Source organism: Barbatula barbatula (assembly GCF_947034865.1).
Source record: "Barbatula barbatula genome assembly, chromosome: 4".
Lineage (NCBI taxonomy): Eukaryota > Metazoa > Chordata > Actinopteri > Cypriniformes > Nemacheilidae > Barbatula > Barbatula barbatula.
The window spans coordinates 23,882,686-23,901,054 of record NC_136768.1 but is presented as its reverse complement, the minus strand read 5'-3'; the positions used below and the strand labels follow the sequence as shown (position 1 = coordinate 23,901,054).

General features: G+C 38.8%; 1 protein-coding gene across 2 annotated transcripts in view; it reads left to right on the top strand.

Annotated features, from left to right (window-relative positions):
• The window catches only part of tbc1d22a (TBC1 domain family, member 22a), a 105,336-nt gene extending 89,980 nt beyond the window's left edge, over window positions 1-15,356 (top strand). For both annotated transcript variants that reach the window (XM_079454763.1, XM_079454762.1), the window contains exon 13: window positions 13,975-15,356. In XM_079454763.1, the coding sequence (XP_079310889.1) occupies window positions 13,975-14,103 (129 nt within the window). In that variant the 3' untranslated portion in view covers window positions 14,104-15,356. The remainder of the gene's footprint in view (window positions 1-13,974) is intronic.
• The last annotated feature ends 3,013 nt before the right edge of the window (window positions 15,357-18,369 follow it).

Here is an 18,369-nt window from a genome sequence, read left to right as displayed (position 1 = left end):
ACTGAGACACATTCACTCTGATGCAAAAACAGTGTTAGCTTAGCTGTCTTTCGTCTACATTGGCGGCTGTTTCTTTTCATTGCCATGTACGTGCTTAACTTCAACAATAAAAAAGCAAGAGTTTTGTAGTTGGGTTATTCATTTTGGTGGAGGTATTTTTGTGACTCGTTTTACATAACATGCTATTCGCAGTTTCAACTAGTGTTACATCCTTACTCATTGCGTCGCCTGTCAATGGCTTCACATCCATTTTTACAGCTCTCGAAATCGTATGCGTGTTCAACTTCCTGCTGTGCTGTGCAGACAGAACGGCATATGAAGTGAAAGTGATTTAACAGCAGTATTGTCGAGTTACTCAACGTTCTTTCTTATACGCTGTTCAGTCTGCGCAGCGCCGGATCTGAGCCTGTTGGGAATATGGACGATCATTACTGCGCTGATTCTGCCTCCACATTACGTAGTCGACGTGACATGTCAGCGGCCATCTTAGGGATATATTGGCTTCATCTTTCAACAGTGGAAGGGAATTGTAACACGCCATCCATTTTTTTAAATAACTGTTGAATTGAATGTACAGATTAAGACGTCTTTATTTCCACTGCCAAAGAAAATCAATCCGACCTTCGACCTGTTGGGCCAAACGGTATAATTAGCTACTGTTTCTTTGTTACTTGTAGTATAATATTTGCACCAGTGATGTAGTCGGGGCCAAAAGTACTTATAAGCCGTATGCTTACTTATTCCATAGCGCTGTTTACGTATACGTTTTCAACTTCTGAGGATCTATATTAGCGTATACCCATTTGTTTTGCTGCTTTAAACATCTTCAAGCGGCTTTTGTGCTTGCTTTTTTCTTCAATGCGTCAAGTGCATCATCATCAGTGTGTTCGTCCTGCTGAAGCCATCATGTAACATTGATAAAACTGCTCACTTTTAGTCAAAGTGTGTACTTACCGAAAAATTCTCCTGGCAAATCACTACTCGAATTACTTCTGTCCCGGACCGGCTCGAGAGATATTGACACTGAATTCACGCATTCTCTTGCGCTGCTTTATCTCTTTATGATATTGCATCACGAATCTTGATGTGTCACAACGTTTAATACTAGCGTTATTTAAGTCCCCCGCGACGAAATAAAACAAAGCACTTCCGTAGCCCTACTGTTTAAAAGTCAGAATCCTTCTGTATCCTCATTCCCTTTACAGTTGTTTTAAACCTCCTGGTTAATTCTACTTTTACTATAAAGTATTTGTACCATAACGTACTTCATACATTTACTGTATATCTTCCCCGCAAGTATTCACAGAGAGATGGGAAATTCTGTAAAATGTTTTCACGTCATCTTGTGTATGTGATGTGTTAAAAACATACGATGCTTAGTAAAAATATTGTTTCGTGATCAACAGTACTGGCATAGACCTGTTTTTTCCCAATTCTGTAACGTCATGATCAAAGAATGTCAAAGTGAAGATTTATGCGTAAAAATATTAATGAATTGCACATTGAACTATAATAATTGGCATGTTACTAGAAAAAGCAAACACATAAAATTCTTTCTTTTTGGGCCATTTGGGGTTGTGGGTAATGGTTGTATGAGATAGTACACCACTTTTCTTTTGTTAGGACTACACCACTGAGTTGCACTATTGTGGTAACTTCTTTGAATTTGCAGAATGTTGTATCTTGGAGAAAGTTTCTTACTAGCGTCATCATCAATGCTTTTGGGTATGTAGTTAGACAGTGTTGCACGATTGCATCACATTAAACAGTCAAATAAAACGAAAGAACGCTCTAAATAAGCAGTGCAAGGGGTTTTGTTTGTTTCAACAGGCCAAAATAAGCTTTACAGTAAATTGTACATTAATGTACCGATTTTCATTCATAAAATTGTAATGTCTTTACGGTAACACTCCAAAAAAAGATGAGTGTACGTAACCTAGTGTCAAAAATGTATTATTAAATTTCTGAAAGCGCTGCAATCCCAAAGTAGGCTAGGTGCGGAAGGGTCTATGCATTTGATTTCTTCTTAAAAGATCATTTTGATTCAGCTGAAGAGATTGAGATTGAAGGGAAGACCTGACATGAAAAATTAAATACGTCTCCAGTCTGAGGAAAGGGAGTTATGGATCTATCCCAGCATATCAAACTGTGAAAATGAGTCTTGACTTTAGGGACTAAGGCCTTTTATTACAGTAGATGGCTAAGGTATATCTCTTAAAGATGGTCTCTGCCAATACATCAAGCTACTTTAGCTCTTTATACCTTACTCTTGTCAGAAAAAAGACAAGTTCTGATTAGAACTACTTTCCACGAAATGTTTAAATACTTAAAGCGTCATTTCTCAGCTGTTGTAGACTTGCAGGCGTTGAAGAGAATCCTAACTGGAAAAACTTTGAGAAAGATGGATTGCGGGGTGGGAACAGTCTCAGCTTTAGGTGATTTTTCAAGTAGATCAGTGAGCAAACAATCATAGCGCAGTGAACCGTTCCCTGAATCTGAGCACAGTGTGACGATATACAATAGACTGGCTGGGACAGAATAAATGCTGGTTTGGAATGAATGGTTCCTTTCAGTTAAAGGAAAGCCAATGTATGCATACACTGAATCTTCAGTTTTTGGTCACTTTCTCCTTTAATTACTCTTGTAAATCAGAGATGCGGCAGCAGAAAAAATTCAGACACCATTTCAAAATTCTAAAAGAGGTTTTCTCCGATTACTATTTATGAGAACGTGTTTAGGTGGAATTATTATCTTTGTTTCATTCGGTGAACTGCTAACAATAGTTCTCCCAAATTTCAAATCAAATTATTGTTTCTTTTAGCACTTTTTTGCAGAAAATGAAAACTGGAGAAATGGGTCAAAATAACAGAAACTCAGACACTTTTTTTGTGAATCAATTAGATAAATGTTATAGATAAAAGTTTTTGCTGTTCCTGTTTATTCTAAGTATTAGAGACTGTAAGGCTACACAAAAGAAAAGAAAATTCTGTCATTATTAACTCTCTTTGAAGCTATAAATGATTTTAGTTGCTGTTTTTTTACCCATAAACAGTACAGATTGTGACGGTAACTTGTGAGTCGTAAATCTTAAGAAAACGTAAAGACTAAGGTGTACTCTCAAATCTCACTCGTACTTATATGGGTTTAGAATAAGATAATGGTGATTCAATGATTTTTTAATATTGTGTGAACAATTTAAAATTCATAATAATTTCATAATGCTTGTTTGAATTCACACACATCTGTACAGGTTTGTTAATGTGTCACTGAAGTTGTCACGTTCTGTGTTCTACTGACTTCTCCCTGACCCCCCTAGTAGTTGAGGACATTTGTAATGGCTTCTATTCTTGGCAGGAGGGCAATTAATGGGTATTGAGGGGGTGATCTGTTCCTGGGCAGAAATAAAGCAGCTGCATGCTCATAAAAAAAAGCAAGAACCGAAAGATTTTCATGACATTTGGTTCTGTTAACCATTGTTTTTCTTAGATTCTGTTGTCTTCTAAAAGAGACGATAATGACGTGTAGATGTTTAGTATTTGAACTATTGTCAGGGTGATCTTTCTGTTAGGTGTGCATGGTAAGCAGCAATGAAAGGACTCAACAAATCTATGGCACCGTATTCTGGATCTGTCGAGCATTAGAATCTTTCTTTAAATGATTTTCTGTCTATAGGTCCCAACCGAAGGCTTGTAGGTTATGATACTGCGAGAGCTCTTTTAATTTAAAATTCCTATTTAATCATTTCATGCTGTTTTAAGGTTTTGCAAACTATGTAAAAAAACTCAAAATATAGCGCATACGATACAGTAAAATATTTGCAGGTATGTTAAACAATCCATGTCAATCATAGTACATGTCTAGCTTTCGAGAAGTCACAAAATGAAAAATGTGTGTTCTTTTAATAGGCGAGTTTGGTTCCAACATCTACCAACTGGAACATTTTTGTCAGCCTAATCTCAACTGCTTGGGGAAGACCAGGTAGTTCATTGTGTCCTCTATTAAGTATCCATATCCACCACACAACGTCCACAATGTATAATTGAAAAAACAGCTTTAGCTTAAAGTCTAGGCTCAAGACAGTCTTTTAAACGAATAACAGAAAGGGGAAAAAAAACATGATGAAAGAAAATAAATTGGATACCAGAGGTTTTTTTATGCTTGGGTAAGTGAGCGTGGAGGCATAATGGTGGCTGCTATCTGTGCCTCCGAGCTCCTCTTACTCTCTGCATTGTGCTGCTGATACTAATGACTTTGGGTCTGTTTCGTATTGAAGCGAGGCAGGTAGAAATCTGAAAGAGAGTGAAGGGGGACAAAGCCTTGCGCGCTTGAGCGTTGGCCGGCGCCTTCCCCTGCAGAGTGCCGCGGCAGGTTACAGACAGCCAAATGTCAACCCCCGATGCCATTTAGCGAGGGCAATATGCAGCAAATGAGCTCTCATTAGGGGTTTGTTTATCACGTAATGAGAAAGCCTTTGGTGCGGGTAACGGACCGAGAACTTCTTCCCTCTCTTGTCTGTGATTACCAATTTACTCTCTTTATCAGTGGGATTTCGTTTCGATTTTTCAAACCCTGTTGTCTCAAACGCCTCCTAGAATAGAAAAAGATATACCCCTTATTTGTAAAACGCCATTCTCTGGCATCCCAGCACAAAGGAATCACAAAGTCGCTCTGTTCCAATGAGTAAGCCTCCTCTGCAGGAGCGCTATTTGTGTGGTATGCATCAATTGATGCCTGTGAAGAGCGTTTCAATTCTCTGATTAAGCCCCGTTTCAGTTAGGATTCTGCTTTAGAATGTGGTTGGTTTTAGTTGGGAGTAGACAGGGATGTTGCTTTATCTTTACCATACTACCATAGTAAGGTAAATGCATGCAATAAAAAAATGCTATTTTTCGCTATGAAATTAAATCGATTTTTATGGTGCGGGGCATTCTGTGTTTTCCTGGTAACTAAATTGTATCAGATATATCAGATATTGGCCATAGCAAAGCATCTTATAAAGAAACAGTCGGAATGCATCCATGACGCGCACCCGTAATATAATACATTTTTATTCAGGCTTTTTGCAGAACAGTGTTAATGACGTAATGCAAAACAATTATGCGCAAACACATTTTTGCACTGGCTTCGTTTCGGAGGAGCTTTGCTGTCTCTGTTGCATCTCAAAGCGTTCGCATGGTTGGAAGATCATCGAGGCCTCTCTAACCGCTGATGCGCAGTGAGGTGTGAGCTCGGATAACGCGTTTATGCGTGGATGGAAGGAGGAATTGGAGAAATCAATCTTCCACTTTTGAGTTTTAATGGCTTGATTTAAATGGAGTTTATGGCAGAACTCGAGCTTGCTGCGTCACAAAGCATTGCTTTAATGTGTGTGCGCGCACAAGCACAATATCTTTGTCATGCCCTGGTGAAAGACCCAAGGGCAGACCGTTGTCTTTAAAACATGTGGAGTTATTATGTCCATCATAAACAAATGCGAGCCTTAATTAAAAGGGGTTGTGTATTACACGGTCCGTAACACATGCGTGTTTTCTCTGTGTAATGTATAGTTTCTTGCTGGCTTCATTAGTGGTGCGTAATAATAGCTTGTAGTCCGTGCATGAATTCAAGAGATTACGGATTGTTTTCAGACCTCTATATCTCTTTTTAAACACAACATTGCAGGTTAACGCGAGTACTCCTCTTTACGTAGATTAAGGTCTAATGATGCCAACTTGTTATTATAGGATGACAGTTTTAACACCGAGGCAGCAAAGACATTTTTAACACTGATGTTCAATGTTCTTTCTCAATAACAAATGTTCATTCGTTTTGCATCAAACGTTACGGCATGATGTCTGTGGTTTTTAGCTGTGTCGTCTTTTCTTCGCCCAACATTCTTCGTTAACAAAGCCAATCGTCACTCTATGGGTTGTTTTTCTAAGGGTTGGGATTCTAAAAAAAACCTTTAAAATACAAAACAATATGTCTGCCCAACATCCGCAATGGGCATGAATGATCCCTCGAAAGGCTTATGACTTTTTGGATTGTAAAACAGCTTACAGTTCATGGAATTGAAGGGGGAACCTGAGCCAAAGTAATACTCTTAGGACACCTTAGCAACCACATAGCAATGCCTGCGGTTACAAGCCTAAATATCTTCCGGTTGAGCTTTGCATGGACTTGGATCACCTACAGCACATTCTTCTTTTGAAAATGTGAAAAACTACTGCTGTAGGTAACACCTCTTCAACTTCAATTTGTCCTGCGTGTAAGTAGAAGTAATCTTCAGATGAAACAAATGCAAGGAATATTTCATCTTCAACTCTCGCTCTCGTCTTTTGTTGAAATGACTGAATTAATATAAGAAACGGCAAAGAACTGAGGGGAAGCAGAGAGGGTCACGCTTGTTACATTCATTATGTTGCTAAATTAAAAAGCAGCAACTATCAGCGCCTAATGTTGTGTCTTGTTCCACTTCAGGTGGTTCAAACAGCCCAAACTAAATGGATTCGCTGTCTGTGTGAATAACTGCGAGCAGACAAACTCTTCATTTGTTGCGCAGGCTCTTAGGGGCGTCTGGTTGATTGGCCTTCCATTCAGACCTCTGAGCTAATGAAGGCCCTACATTTATTTTCTGAGGTGTTTGTCACTGAGATGCTGTCTTATCAAGTGCTCGAGTGAAGAAACACAGAAAACTACTGCGACACAAGTTTGTTTTAGTGAACTATTGATTTATTTGCGCTGAAGATGCTGTTTAAGACTTCTACTGTACGCGCGGTATAAATGACAAACCTTAAATTTGTCCTGTAACGTACTGCATTTGGTTACAAAGGTTGTGTGTAAAGGGAGGTTTTTGGGGTCCCACTAAGAACACCTACCCTCAAAAAACAAGTTTGTTCAAGACGTTTTTTGGTCTTTAAACAACGTTTCGTTGCCGGCACCTGCTCATAGTAAATATCGATTTCTTACAACATAAATGCTCCTTTTGCGACATCCTGAAGGATCCCCATTTTGCGATGACCAATAGCAACTGTTAAGTTTGTAAATGTCATGCTGCAAGTCATTTTTGCAGCTTAGTTTTGCTTAAATTGGAAAGTTTTACACTGAGCATGTTAGGCCTTTTTAAGGTCTACATGTAGTGAACAAGAGCAGAAAATATAACCCGTTTTCCATCAAATGATCTTTGAAGCCAAATTTGTTGCTGCTCAAGTGTCCAAATGTCAAGCACATTTTCAATTAACGTCCTACTTTGTATTATATTGGGAAGATTTTGTTTTGGTGCACTTTAGACAGTTCACAGCGAGTTGTAATTGACCGTGGGTCAAACGGTTTATTCTTTTAGCCGTTGTTTGATCTAAAAGTAATTACTTCAACAATGGAATACTTGGATTCCTGTTTATTTTATGATTTGTGGAGTGTTCAGCTACATTTAGTCTGTGAGGTGAATTTGTGTGCCATCTTAAGGAACGCATCCTTAGAGATGAATAGCGTATATATTACAGATATTTCGCTTGATGTCTTGTTACTGAGTTATAGTGTTGACTCTATTAGGATGGTTGCATTGAAGGATTAGGTGAAATGAACTCTTCCTGATTAATCGAAAGCCTGACACATTCATCACAGAACTAGTAATTTCGTCCACACCAGAACTCCTGGAGGAAACCGCCGGTAATGATTAATCGTCATACTCGCAGGTCTCGAATGAAGACCAAACCTCCTGCCTGTAAATGTGCTTTAATACAGTTTAATGATAGAGTGTCACTGTTGTCGCAGGAAGCCCACTCAACGAGAGGCAGGAACAATTTATCCAAAAAAGACAAGAAAGGCATGGAGGACTTAATACCCTGGAAGTAATTACAGCTTTGCTCTTTCCCTTGTTCAGTGGAAACGCTGCAACTCAACCTAGCGCTTTTTCGTCTTGCAGAAGCCTTGATAAACAAAGCTGTTTATAAAGTTCCTGGCGATCAATCACCACCTCCTTACCGGTTAGCCTCACCAGCACTTAAAACAAGGGAATCAAACGCTGAGGATCTGCGGAGCGGCGACTTTGCCGTTTGATGGAGTGACTATGGCGGTGTTCTTGAGCCGCTGATCGATTCATATAAATTCAGGATGGCTTGCCGACAAGACGAGGGCCTAAAAATCTTGGTTCGTCTTAATCGCCTTTAGCAAATATTCTTTCACCAGGGCCGCAAATACTGTATAGCGTAGACTCTCAGCAATGCAAAAGCAGAGAAATAAAGTTGTTTGCCAGTAGATGTAATTTGCGAGTTGTCACTGTTTAGCAGTCCAAATGTCTTTGAAACGCATATCATTGGGATGCTTTCACTATGATAATTTGTTTGTCTATCCTTAGCTGCTATAGCTAGAAATAGTCGCACATTGTCAGTTAACAACCACAATTCAGACACCGCAGAAGATATAAACGGTATCAAAGTGACGGCATAAACAAACGTTCGTGGTCTGCCCTTAACTTCCGGCACATTCGCAAACAATAGTGCCTGTTCGACTTGGCTAAACTTGTTTCTCCAATATTTTGAATTTAGACTGTGATACCAAGCTCAACCACTAGATGTTATTGAATGAAGAATGTCTGCAACTTTCTTGACTGCGATAGTAGGAAAAACGTTGTATTCATTGGTGCCCATAGAACTGTTTGTGTTCTAAATTCTTGTCATATTTTTTCCTACTATGGTAGTGTTCAATGTCACAAAACTGAAAATTGCTAACATTCTAACAAATATCTTTGTGCTTAACAGAACAAAAAATGTATATAGGTTTGAAACAACCTGAGGGTGAGTCAATTATGACATAATTTTTCTTTTCAGTAATTTTTTTCCCTTTAAATGCGACCAAACTAAAAATCAACAAATCGTAATCATATAAATTAAATGATAATATAATAGTTTCATTATTAGACACTAGCCAGACACAGACCAGAAGTTAACTACAGACCAGAAGTTAACTGCAGTCCAGACGCGCACGTCCGATGAAAATGATCAAAATGCCCTGGGGCATCAAGATAAACAGTGCCTTTGAAGAAAATCCTTTCAAATCCTAGTTTTCGCGATTTATGAAAGTTTTGTGTGCCGATATTTACTAGGCTTGTGTTTGTAATTAGGCCAGGCTTTTAAATCACGTTACTGTACACCCTACGTTCATGGCTTTGGGGGGTATACTATATTTATTATTGATGTCCAGTTGCACAGAGTGACTCGATTAAAGCCTGTCCCAGTTTATTGCTGTCAGGCTGCTATATAATATATGCCAGAGAAACATTTAAGACAACTTGGGAATTGTGTCATATGCTGCGTTGGTGGTAGTGTAGCGGTTAAAGATCTGGGCTAGTAATAAGGGAAAGTTTATGAAACTGTAGAGTTCCTGGGATTCGCCATTACCGCTGAGCCCTTGAGCAAGGTGCTTAACCCCAGGCTACTCCTGAGGGACTTTTCCTGTAGCAAGTGCACTAGAAGTCAGTTTAGATTCGGTCGCATGTGCTGCATGACTAACTAAACATCAGTTTATTTTAAAATACAAATATTTTATTCATTCTTGGAAGTAGATCCTTAGGATTTCTAGAGTTGCGGATAAATGTTGCCACTATATATGAGGTCACTAGGAAATCAGATTCCTTAAAAGTATCTGACAGTAATTTTTTCACTTTTCTTAACTTTTTACAAACCTAAATAAATATTTAATATTTGATACTTTATCAAAAAAACTTACTTCTGGTTGAATATCTCGCGAAACATCATTCACATCTGTCCTGTTTGATGTTTATTTTTATGAATATTGACAATTCAAATACATTATATAATTACCAATACATCTTTCTACTTACATTAGGGAGAAAATCCCAACATGCAGCAAAAAATGACCAGTCTCACATCAATGACGTCGGTTGGCTTTGCCATTGCCCTCACAGGCTGGTGCCCTTTGGTATGCATAATATAACTGTTGCCGTTGTGGAGTAGAGCGGATTCACATCCCTCCGAATAACACCGCTAAAGGTCTGCATATTCCACTCAATGTTATCAATACTGTTTCTGTACCGGAGAATTTCTCGTGCGTGTGAGACGGAGCAAATAGCACTCTGCAGCCATGCCTTGTTAAAAGACGAAACTTCAGGCTAAACGTGCACGTTATGGTTGATCGAAAATAACAATTTACAACTGAATTAATGAAAGATTTGAGCTATTGTTACATCTAAATAGAGATTGAATAAGGCAATATTTTGATCGATTTCAATAGACAGTTGCGTGGGTGTATGCCATTTTAAGGTTGTAACTTTGTAATCCAAGTCCTTCCCTGAAACATTGCTCCGGGAAGCACTTTTTTGGCACATTGTCTTGATTTCCCAGTCTAAGATAACAAGAACCTCATGCTCTGGAAAGCTTATACACTTGAGTAATATATAACATCCAGGATGACTCTAGGACGATGCTATAGAAAGCTCAGGGGCTACAACGGTGTATACCTTAACCTCAAGGTGCCCAATCCACCTTTTTTTAACGTCTTCATACAGTAAACTTCCCAAATATTTGTTTTGGTTTAATTATAACAAGTCAGATATATTAATATTCAAGACTTGTATGGTATGGTAGGATGGGAAATAAATGTAATTATTATTTAGAAAGACAGCGCATAGATTCGGGCTAAATCGATCAGTGAACTGCAATGTCTGCTCTCAGTTTCACTTTCAGTTTTAGCGGTGTCTGGAACTGCTGAGTGCGACTGAGTGGAGGCGAGGCAATATTTTTGATTAATGATTATTGATTTATGATTTGCATATTCATGTATCTGCGTATACTTAATGAAGCTATTTTACATTTAGGCATTTGGTAGACGCTTTTATCCAAAGCGACTTACATTGCATTATCCTATACTTTTTAGATAGGAATCTGCAATCCCCTGGGATCCAACCCACAACGCAATGCTCTTACCACTGAGCTACAGGAACTTTAGTGTGCTGCAGTATCACTGCTGGTAAGCAGATGATTCAGCCACTAGTTTTACCCGTGTTGCTATGCTACAGGAAGTAGCGATACACTGCTTCCCTTAGCACTTATGCATTACACCGCGTGGGATGAATATGCTTCTTAGCTCTTTTGTTCTCTTTCATATGACCAAGCATGCTATTTTGGCATTATTCTTTGACTAATGATATTACTGTTAAGCCTATACATTGTCACATTCATGTTCTTGTGAAAAGGTAATGCTCTGCCTTTTTATTACACAGACTTGGGCAGACACACACCTACAGTTATTAACCTACAGTTATTAACACCTTTGCAATAGAAAATTGGCATAACATCACTCTGTTATTGTCGGTCAGAAATCGAACACGCGAAAGAATATCGGTAGGTACAGCCCAGCTCGTACGTGCATTACTGTGTCAATACACAGTACAAGTTGCCTTCGAGAGTTTAATGTCTTACACTAGATGTGTTGTGAATTCGTCACCGTGCAAAATGCAACAATGTGTAAAATCGTACTTGTTGACTAGCTTAGAAACCTTTGCGTTCACATGTTTAGGACCTTGAATGGAGTTTTAGTTTTCAGAAAAGCATTCGTGTAGTACTGTCCAAAATGGATATACTTGAGATTCTTGGATCGTGTTTACTTTTATTCATCAGTTTAGGTGCATTTACTTGGTCCGGATTGAGGTTTTAAATGAAATTTTGTCAATCAGACGGACTTGACTAGCATAAGTTTGTCAGTGTTGTTATAAACGGGCATACGTATGAACTTTGACATATTTGTAATGATAAGACCCATTATCAGCCTTTTTGTATCTCTCTCATCATGTATCTTTTCTACCATTCTCATCCACCCCCTCCATACCCCCATGCTGTGATGGAGTATTAAGCACTCTCATTCCCCTTCATCAAGGCAGGCAGGATCGGTGAATTAGGCTGGGAGATTGAGGCTGCATCTCTGCTCTAAGCCACTCTAATGCAGTCATTGACTCTGAGGCTTGCCGGAGCCACCCGATGCCGTCTTGAGTGAATTAAACGTGGCCCCTCTATACCTAAGAGAAATGGGCTTCCACCGGCGAGGTCCTGACCGCACAGAGTCGAAAAGAGAAACACATATCTTGACGGGCAGCTTGCTCTACCTGCCCTGTGCTTCAGATTGAGAAGGCGAGGAATCCGTGATTGAAAGTTATAATAATTTAGAGGAGTGTGATGGTACTTTGTAATAGCACGGCTTGACCCCGGTGAGGAAATAAAGAAATAAACTGCTCCATGCTGCAATGCCTTTTGCCTGCTAAATGCCAAATAAACCTTCATCCAGTAGAATGAAGCCGTGCGGTTTCCCTGGGCAACACTTTCTCGCAGGGTCTATGTGTATGAACAGTTGAGGATGGGTGACTGGTCGTTCTTAAGTTGACTAGCCAACTAGTCTAGCGAATAGTGATCTAAGGTATATATATACCGTGTATATATATATATATATATATATATATATATATATGCTCCAGTATGTTAAACGTCAGTCATTAAATATATATGTATTTTGAGGCCAACCACACCAAGAATGAGAGCTATATTGGAGTTTACACCACTGACAGTAAGGTTAGGTAACCAGACTTGGCATCTTAAAGTGTCATGAACTCCTGTTTCAGCAATGGTTTTTCACGCCTCCCATTGGAAAGGGTAGAATAGGGACAAAGGATAGATTGGTGTAGAAAGCCGAGGACTGCTTGCAACGGAGAGGGTTTAAAGCAATAAGATGCTTAGAAAGTAACTGGCACAGGTGAAAGTCTTATTGTAAAATACTGGATTGTTCTAATAAGGTGTGCTGGGTAAATGCATGTTTTCTACAATTGATTGATTCTGTTATGGACACTGCTTATGAATACAGACATTGAAAAGTGCTGTTTTCTTATCACATGGCAAAGAATGCTTCCTCTCTCATACTCGCACGCATGTTTTACAAAAAAGTAAAAAAGAATTCAAACATGGCCGCCGGAAACCGTGTATTTGGGTGGGACAGGACCATCTCACTTTAAAAACCAGTGGTATTGGACCCACACACTTACGTCTCAAATTTGGCGCACTTGTTGACTTATCAGAGCGACTCCACTTCAGGAATACCTTATAAATTAAACTACATTCCGCGTTTAAGCCTTGACTTCCACACTGATCCTTTCACAAATCCATTTGGCTCATTGAGAGGCCAAATAAAAAGTCCATTCCATTTCGAGACAGCAAGGTAAACAAGGCATTGTTGTTTATTATATATTATACAGTTAATAGTTATATTTATCACATTTATTAACTGAGACATTAAAGAACTCCATACTACCCTTAACCTACACCCATGCACTTCATTTATTAACACCCGTTAACCATTTTTCAAATCATTTCTTTATTTTGTTGAAGATAAATGCCTGCATGACCTGATATAGCACGTGAAAATGTAGAAGGGCGAATTAAACCTGCCATAAACGTGTCGTTTTTACACTCGATTTTTTCTAAGGGAAGACCCGCCCATATTTTTTCCGCTCGCGACGCCCATGAATTCACAGTCCTTTTTATAAAGATTTAAATAAAAGCTTTTGGTTTTTGAAGGAAGGCAAAACCAAATTCCCACCAGTCCTGACTTTACAAAGCTCTCGGGTGAATCCCAGAGGAACACAAATTATGCCTTTTGTGTTGCTGCTCTGAAGAACCACAGGTACACGACCCATTTCTCTGAGGGAAAATCCGCTGCCGTATATACAAACCTACAAATCCCATCGGAGAGTTTACAGTATGCATACACCTCACGCTTTGTGACGTACTTTGAACCCGAAGAGCAGAGCGACTCAAAAACGCTCAATACCTCTCGTAATAAACTCAATGTGTTTCGGGGTTCACATGATCCTTCAAGATCGAGGACCTTATAGCAGTAATAACTGATCACTTGTTCACCCGTCAACTGCTGCTTTTGAAAATAAGTTTCCTTGTTGTATATGTAGCCACAATCATCTTTAATCTCTCTTCACAGGGTCTGATGATATTGCTCCAAAACCTACCCACAATGCACTGGGGCAATGAAGAAGTTAGCGTACTCCTGGCTGAGGCTTACAGACTAAAGTTTGCCTTTGCTGATGCCCCCAATCACTACAAGAGATGAGATTCCGCCCAGCTCGCCTGCTGAATACGACGACCCCATCCAACCTCTGCGGTGCCACTGGTTGTGACAATATTACACTGTTAACATGATGTTTTTATGGGGATGGAAATATGTACGGTGGACCGCAACTGTTCCGGCAAATGATCTGTATTTCTACTAACTTCAACACTCCAAACACCGTAAAATCATCTAAACACTAATGAAATCGATCTTTCTTCTCTTCTGTTTTTCTTCAGTGTATTGCAAGCCCACTTCTAGAAAAAGGCTTTTAATGGACTGAATCCATGGAAAAACTCATTTAAGCAATTCGTAATATTCGGTTGCCACGGCAACGGAGAGACGGATGCCGGCTCGGTTTTTTCAAGGCAATAATTTAGCATTACCTGAGATAAGAGGGTTTAAAAAGACTTACAATCAAAATGTTCAGCTTAAGCGGGGGCAATGAACTTCTTATAACCTTGGTCTACCTCAGAATGCGGCCAGGAGTCATAGGGTGATGATTTTGTCAGCGGATTAGAACAGAACCTATCAAATCTGCCGTTTGAGTTTCACAAGGTGCAGGTCAATGAAGGCAGCTTGGGTATGCTAACTGAAGAGCTGACTGCGTTTCCGCTTTTCAGTGGCACATGGGACTGTCCTTTTGACATCCCATCTAGAAACTAACACAATAATGCACACTGACTATACAATGCTGTCGTTTATCGGGGTATTTGGGGAAATCGGCTTCTGATTTTGTCAGTATTTGAACTTCAATCATGTCATCGGGCTTTTAAATTTGTGTGCCAGTTTAAGTGAACCTCCTCTTGATGTCTGTTTGTCTCCTTTTTGTACAAGATATAGTCTGCGTTAATTTTAAAAAAATCCTTTTTTTCTTTTATATACTGTTTACATGAGCCTGTTAAGTTGTGCCTACTCCAGAGATCGATTACTTTTATTGACCTGGGGGATATTTATTTTACATTCATGATGATTTGGGTCTAGCAAAGCAAAACAAACAGTGAATTCAGCGGCTCTTCTGGTCTACTTTGGCATTGAAAATGTACTGTAACTGAAGTGTCTGAACATATGGAGTTACACAGTACAAGCCACATGGGGAGATATTTTCCGGATAGCAAACTTCTCGACATGATCTGAATGGATTTTAACAGAAGTGTGGGTGAAATGTTCTTGAATTTAATAATTGTGTACAGAATTATGTTTTCAAAGACATGTACATAGAAAATGTGTAAATAAATGCTATATATATGATTATAATTTGTTGACGTATTTTGTAAATCTTTTACGCCACTATTGTCTCGGTAGGGTTATGGGAGACGCTTGTTGAGCAGATTCATTAAATCGTGATCTTTTGGTAACTCTAGTTGCGCATAAGCTCAATGTCACTTACCACATGCTGGATGTCACATATTAACACTGGGATTATCTACATACGGGTCATTCTACAGAAACGTCCACTTTTGGTAGGGCAAGATGTCTTCAAATTGATTTATTTTTCTAACATTTAAACTTAGACCACATTATTAGGTTACCCTTTGACTTTATGAGTACACATAAATGACAGCTTAATGTTTTTTTGTGTGCATGTACTTAAAGACAGCATACAACATTTTTTTGTCACTGGTGTTACCTTACTTTTTTAGCAATATTAAAGGTGTTTATGAAATATTATTTAAAAACAAATTCAGTACATGCAGTCAGAGGTGCAGAAAATGAATGATAATCTGACTAATAAGGAGATTATGTTTCATTTATTTTAATCAGGTTTGTTAAAAGTGTGACTGAATGATGTTAGTTCAATTGCGCAACCATGTATTCGCTATAACAATGAAAATATTTGAAAAACATTTGCAATGATACAATCCTTTCATTTCATTGAATTCTGCTACACTTGAGTTTTGTACCTTGAAACGCTGGGTGATCTATCTGGTGATGATGGGGGTGTCAATGCTTCTACTCTGACTCTTTGCCTGCATCTTTCCATGCCTTTCGCTCATATCTCTTCTCCCTTTCACTCAAATCACTTATTCTCTTTCTTTAATTGTGTGTCAATGTCATGGAGATCCTTTTCTGCAAATACTCTGTTCTGCGTTCAGGATCAGCATCCCTACGCTTTCTGTATAGTCGCTGTTTCTCAGCTGCACTTAGTTTAGCCATACCCTCAATTTAGAAATACCTGCCCAAAGGAGGATTAACAATGATAAAGAAAAGTTAGAATCGCACTGTGATTTAGTGCTATTTTATGCTAAATGAATAGCTTTGAACAAAGTTTATCTATTAACGGGAGTCACTGGTGTTACTGATCTTCACTGGTGTTACCCATAAGGAAGTTAACACCAGTGACAGTAACACCAGTGACAATTTTCATGAAAACTGCATTTTACAAAATGGCTGCTGCAAGGTATCAAACCACATGTTGTCAATCATTGTATACTCACTAAATTAAGTAGTTTCATCCATTTGTGTTCTAGTTTTTTACAATTCCCAAACAATAAAGGAGGTCATACCAGTGACTTTGACTAAAAGCTTCATATGAGATAAATGATAAGATTTCTGATAATTGAAAAGAGACAGTGGACTTACCATGGGCTTCTCTTCATAGATCTCCAGGAAATTGGAAGAAGGAAGTCAAGTGATGTCATCAGTGTGATTTTTATTCAAAGATAGGAGCTTTTTTGTTAAACGGTAACACCAGTGACACAACTCCAGGGGACCACTACTTTCATTATATATTTTATAATATTTATTTAGCATTTAGTTTTTTAATGTAATTTACATCATCTATTTGATAGTTATGGACACATTATTGTATTTTAAATGGAAGAGAAAACCGTTTTTGACCTCAAAATAAAGCATTTTCCTTCTGTACATGACTGTGGGGACGAGCACTTCTGTGGTGCTTGGAATTCTAATTAATGAATACAAATCAAATATTGCCAAATTGATGGCTCAAGAAGGTGTAATTGTTCAAATAACATATTGTTTCATTTTAAAATATAAAAAAATTGTAACCCTAAAGTGTTTTTCAAGTGTAATAGTTCTGTAAAGGCTAGGGACAGAAAAATGGACGTTTCCGTAGAATGACCCTCATGTGAAGTATGTTTCTTAGGCCAGTATTTAGGAAAGACCTGCGGCTTTATTTGCACAACTTCACCGAGCGAAAACACCAAATGGATGTCTTGCTATTGACATGCTTTCAGTGCATTGCTGCCGTTCACCGCACATACTGATACACACAAGCTGGAAAGACGACGCACTTATCACCACCTACTATTCTTTTGGAAATAGTTCTTCACAGTCGTCATCTCTGCAGACTGTAGACCTGCCAGTCAACTGTCTACAAAGTAGATATCAGCCCTGCTTTTCCCATTGGTGTCCCCAGTTGTTACATCCATCTATACAATCCTCAGGCAGCACATTTCCCTGGTGTTCTGTCTTAACTTCTGTACATGTTTGTTAAACCCAATAATCATGGAAAACCTGAGTAGCCCATACGCCCGTTACATTTTCTTTGTTAAAGCGCCCATAACACAGACAGTTTCTGTATATCACGTTTATCTTGAGTACTTACAGAATAGTTTTGCACCCTTCAAGTATCCGCAGAGTCTAAAGTTTGATCATATTTTCATATTTCCGAAAACATGCGACGCGTGTGGGGAGAGGGAGGGCGGAACTAAAGCACGTGCGCACACATTGTCAAGAAAAAACAGACATCAGTTTCACTTACCTCGTGCCGTTCATGTCCGGCATCGTTTAGGGCTGGGACCGCCGCTCCATCTATCAGTTTCAAACGATCTCCAAACCCATGGTTATATCCACCATTCATATAACATTCATCACCCAAATGCAGCGAACAAACAACACAGCAGAACTTCGCGAACATAGTTCTCTCTCTCTCTTTTTCTGGAGAATTTACCAATAAGGGACTAAGAAAAGTTGTTACGTAACGATTTTTCACGTTCGAAAAAAAACTTCCCGAAACCTGTACGAACGTTGGGGGAGTGTATCGAGCACAGAAATACTACGTCATACGTCCAACTTGTTTTTTGACAAGTTGACCATGTCAAGCATGAGAAGACGACACGTTTCACATTGTAAAGAAGTCAGAATGCATGAAACACCGTTGCACCACCCCTTTAATAACACAATAGTGTCATATCTAGAAAAAACTCTGTGCCTTTTTTTTAAATCTTGTATTAATAAATTGAGACTGCACTTTTTTTATATACTAAACACAAGAGGACGGGAGCTGATAGTCTGTAACATTTT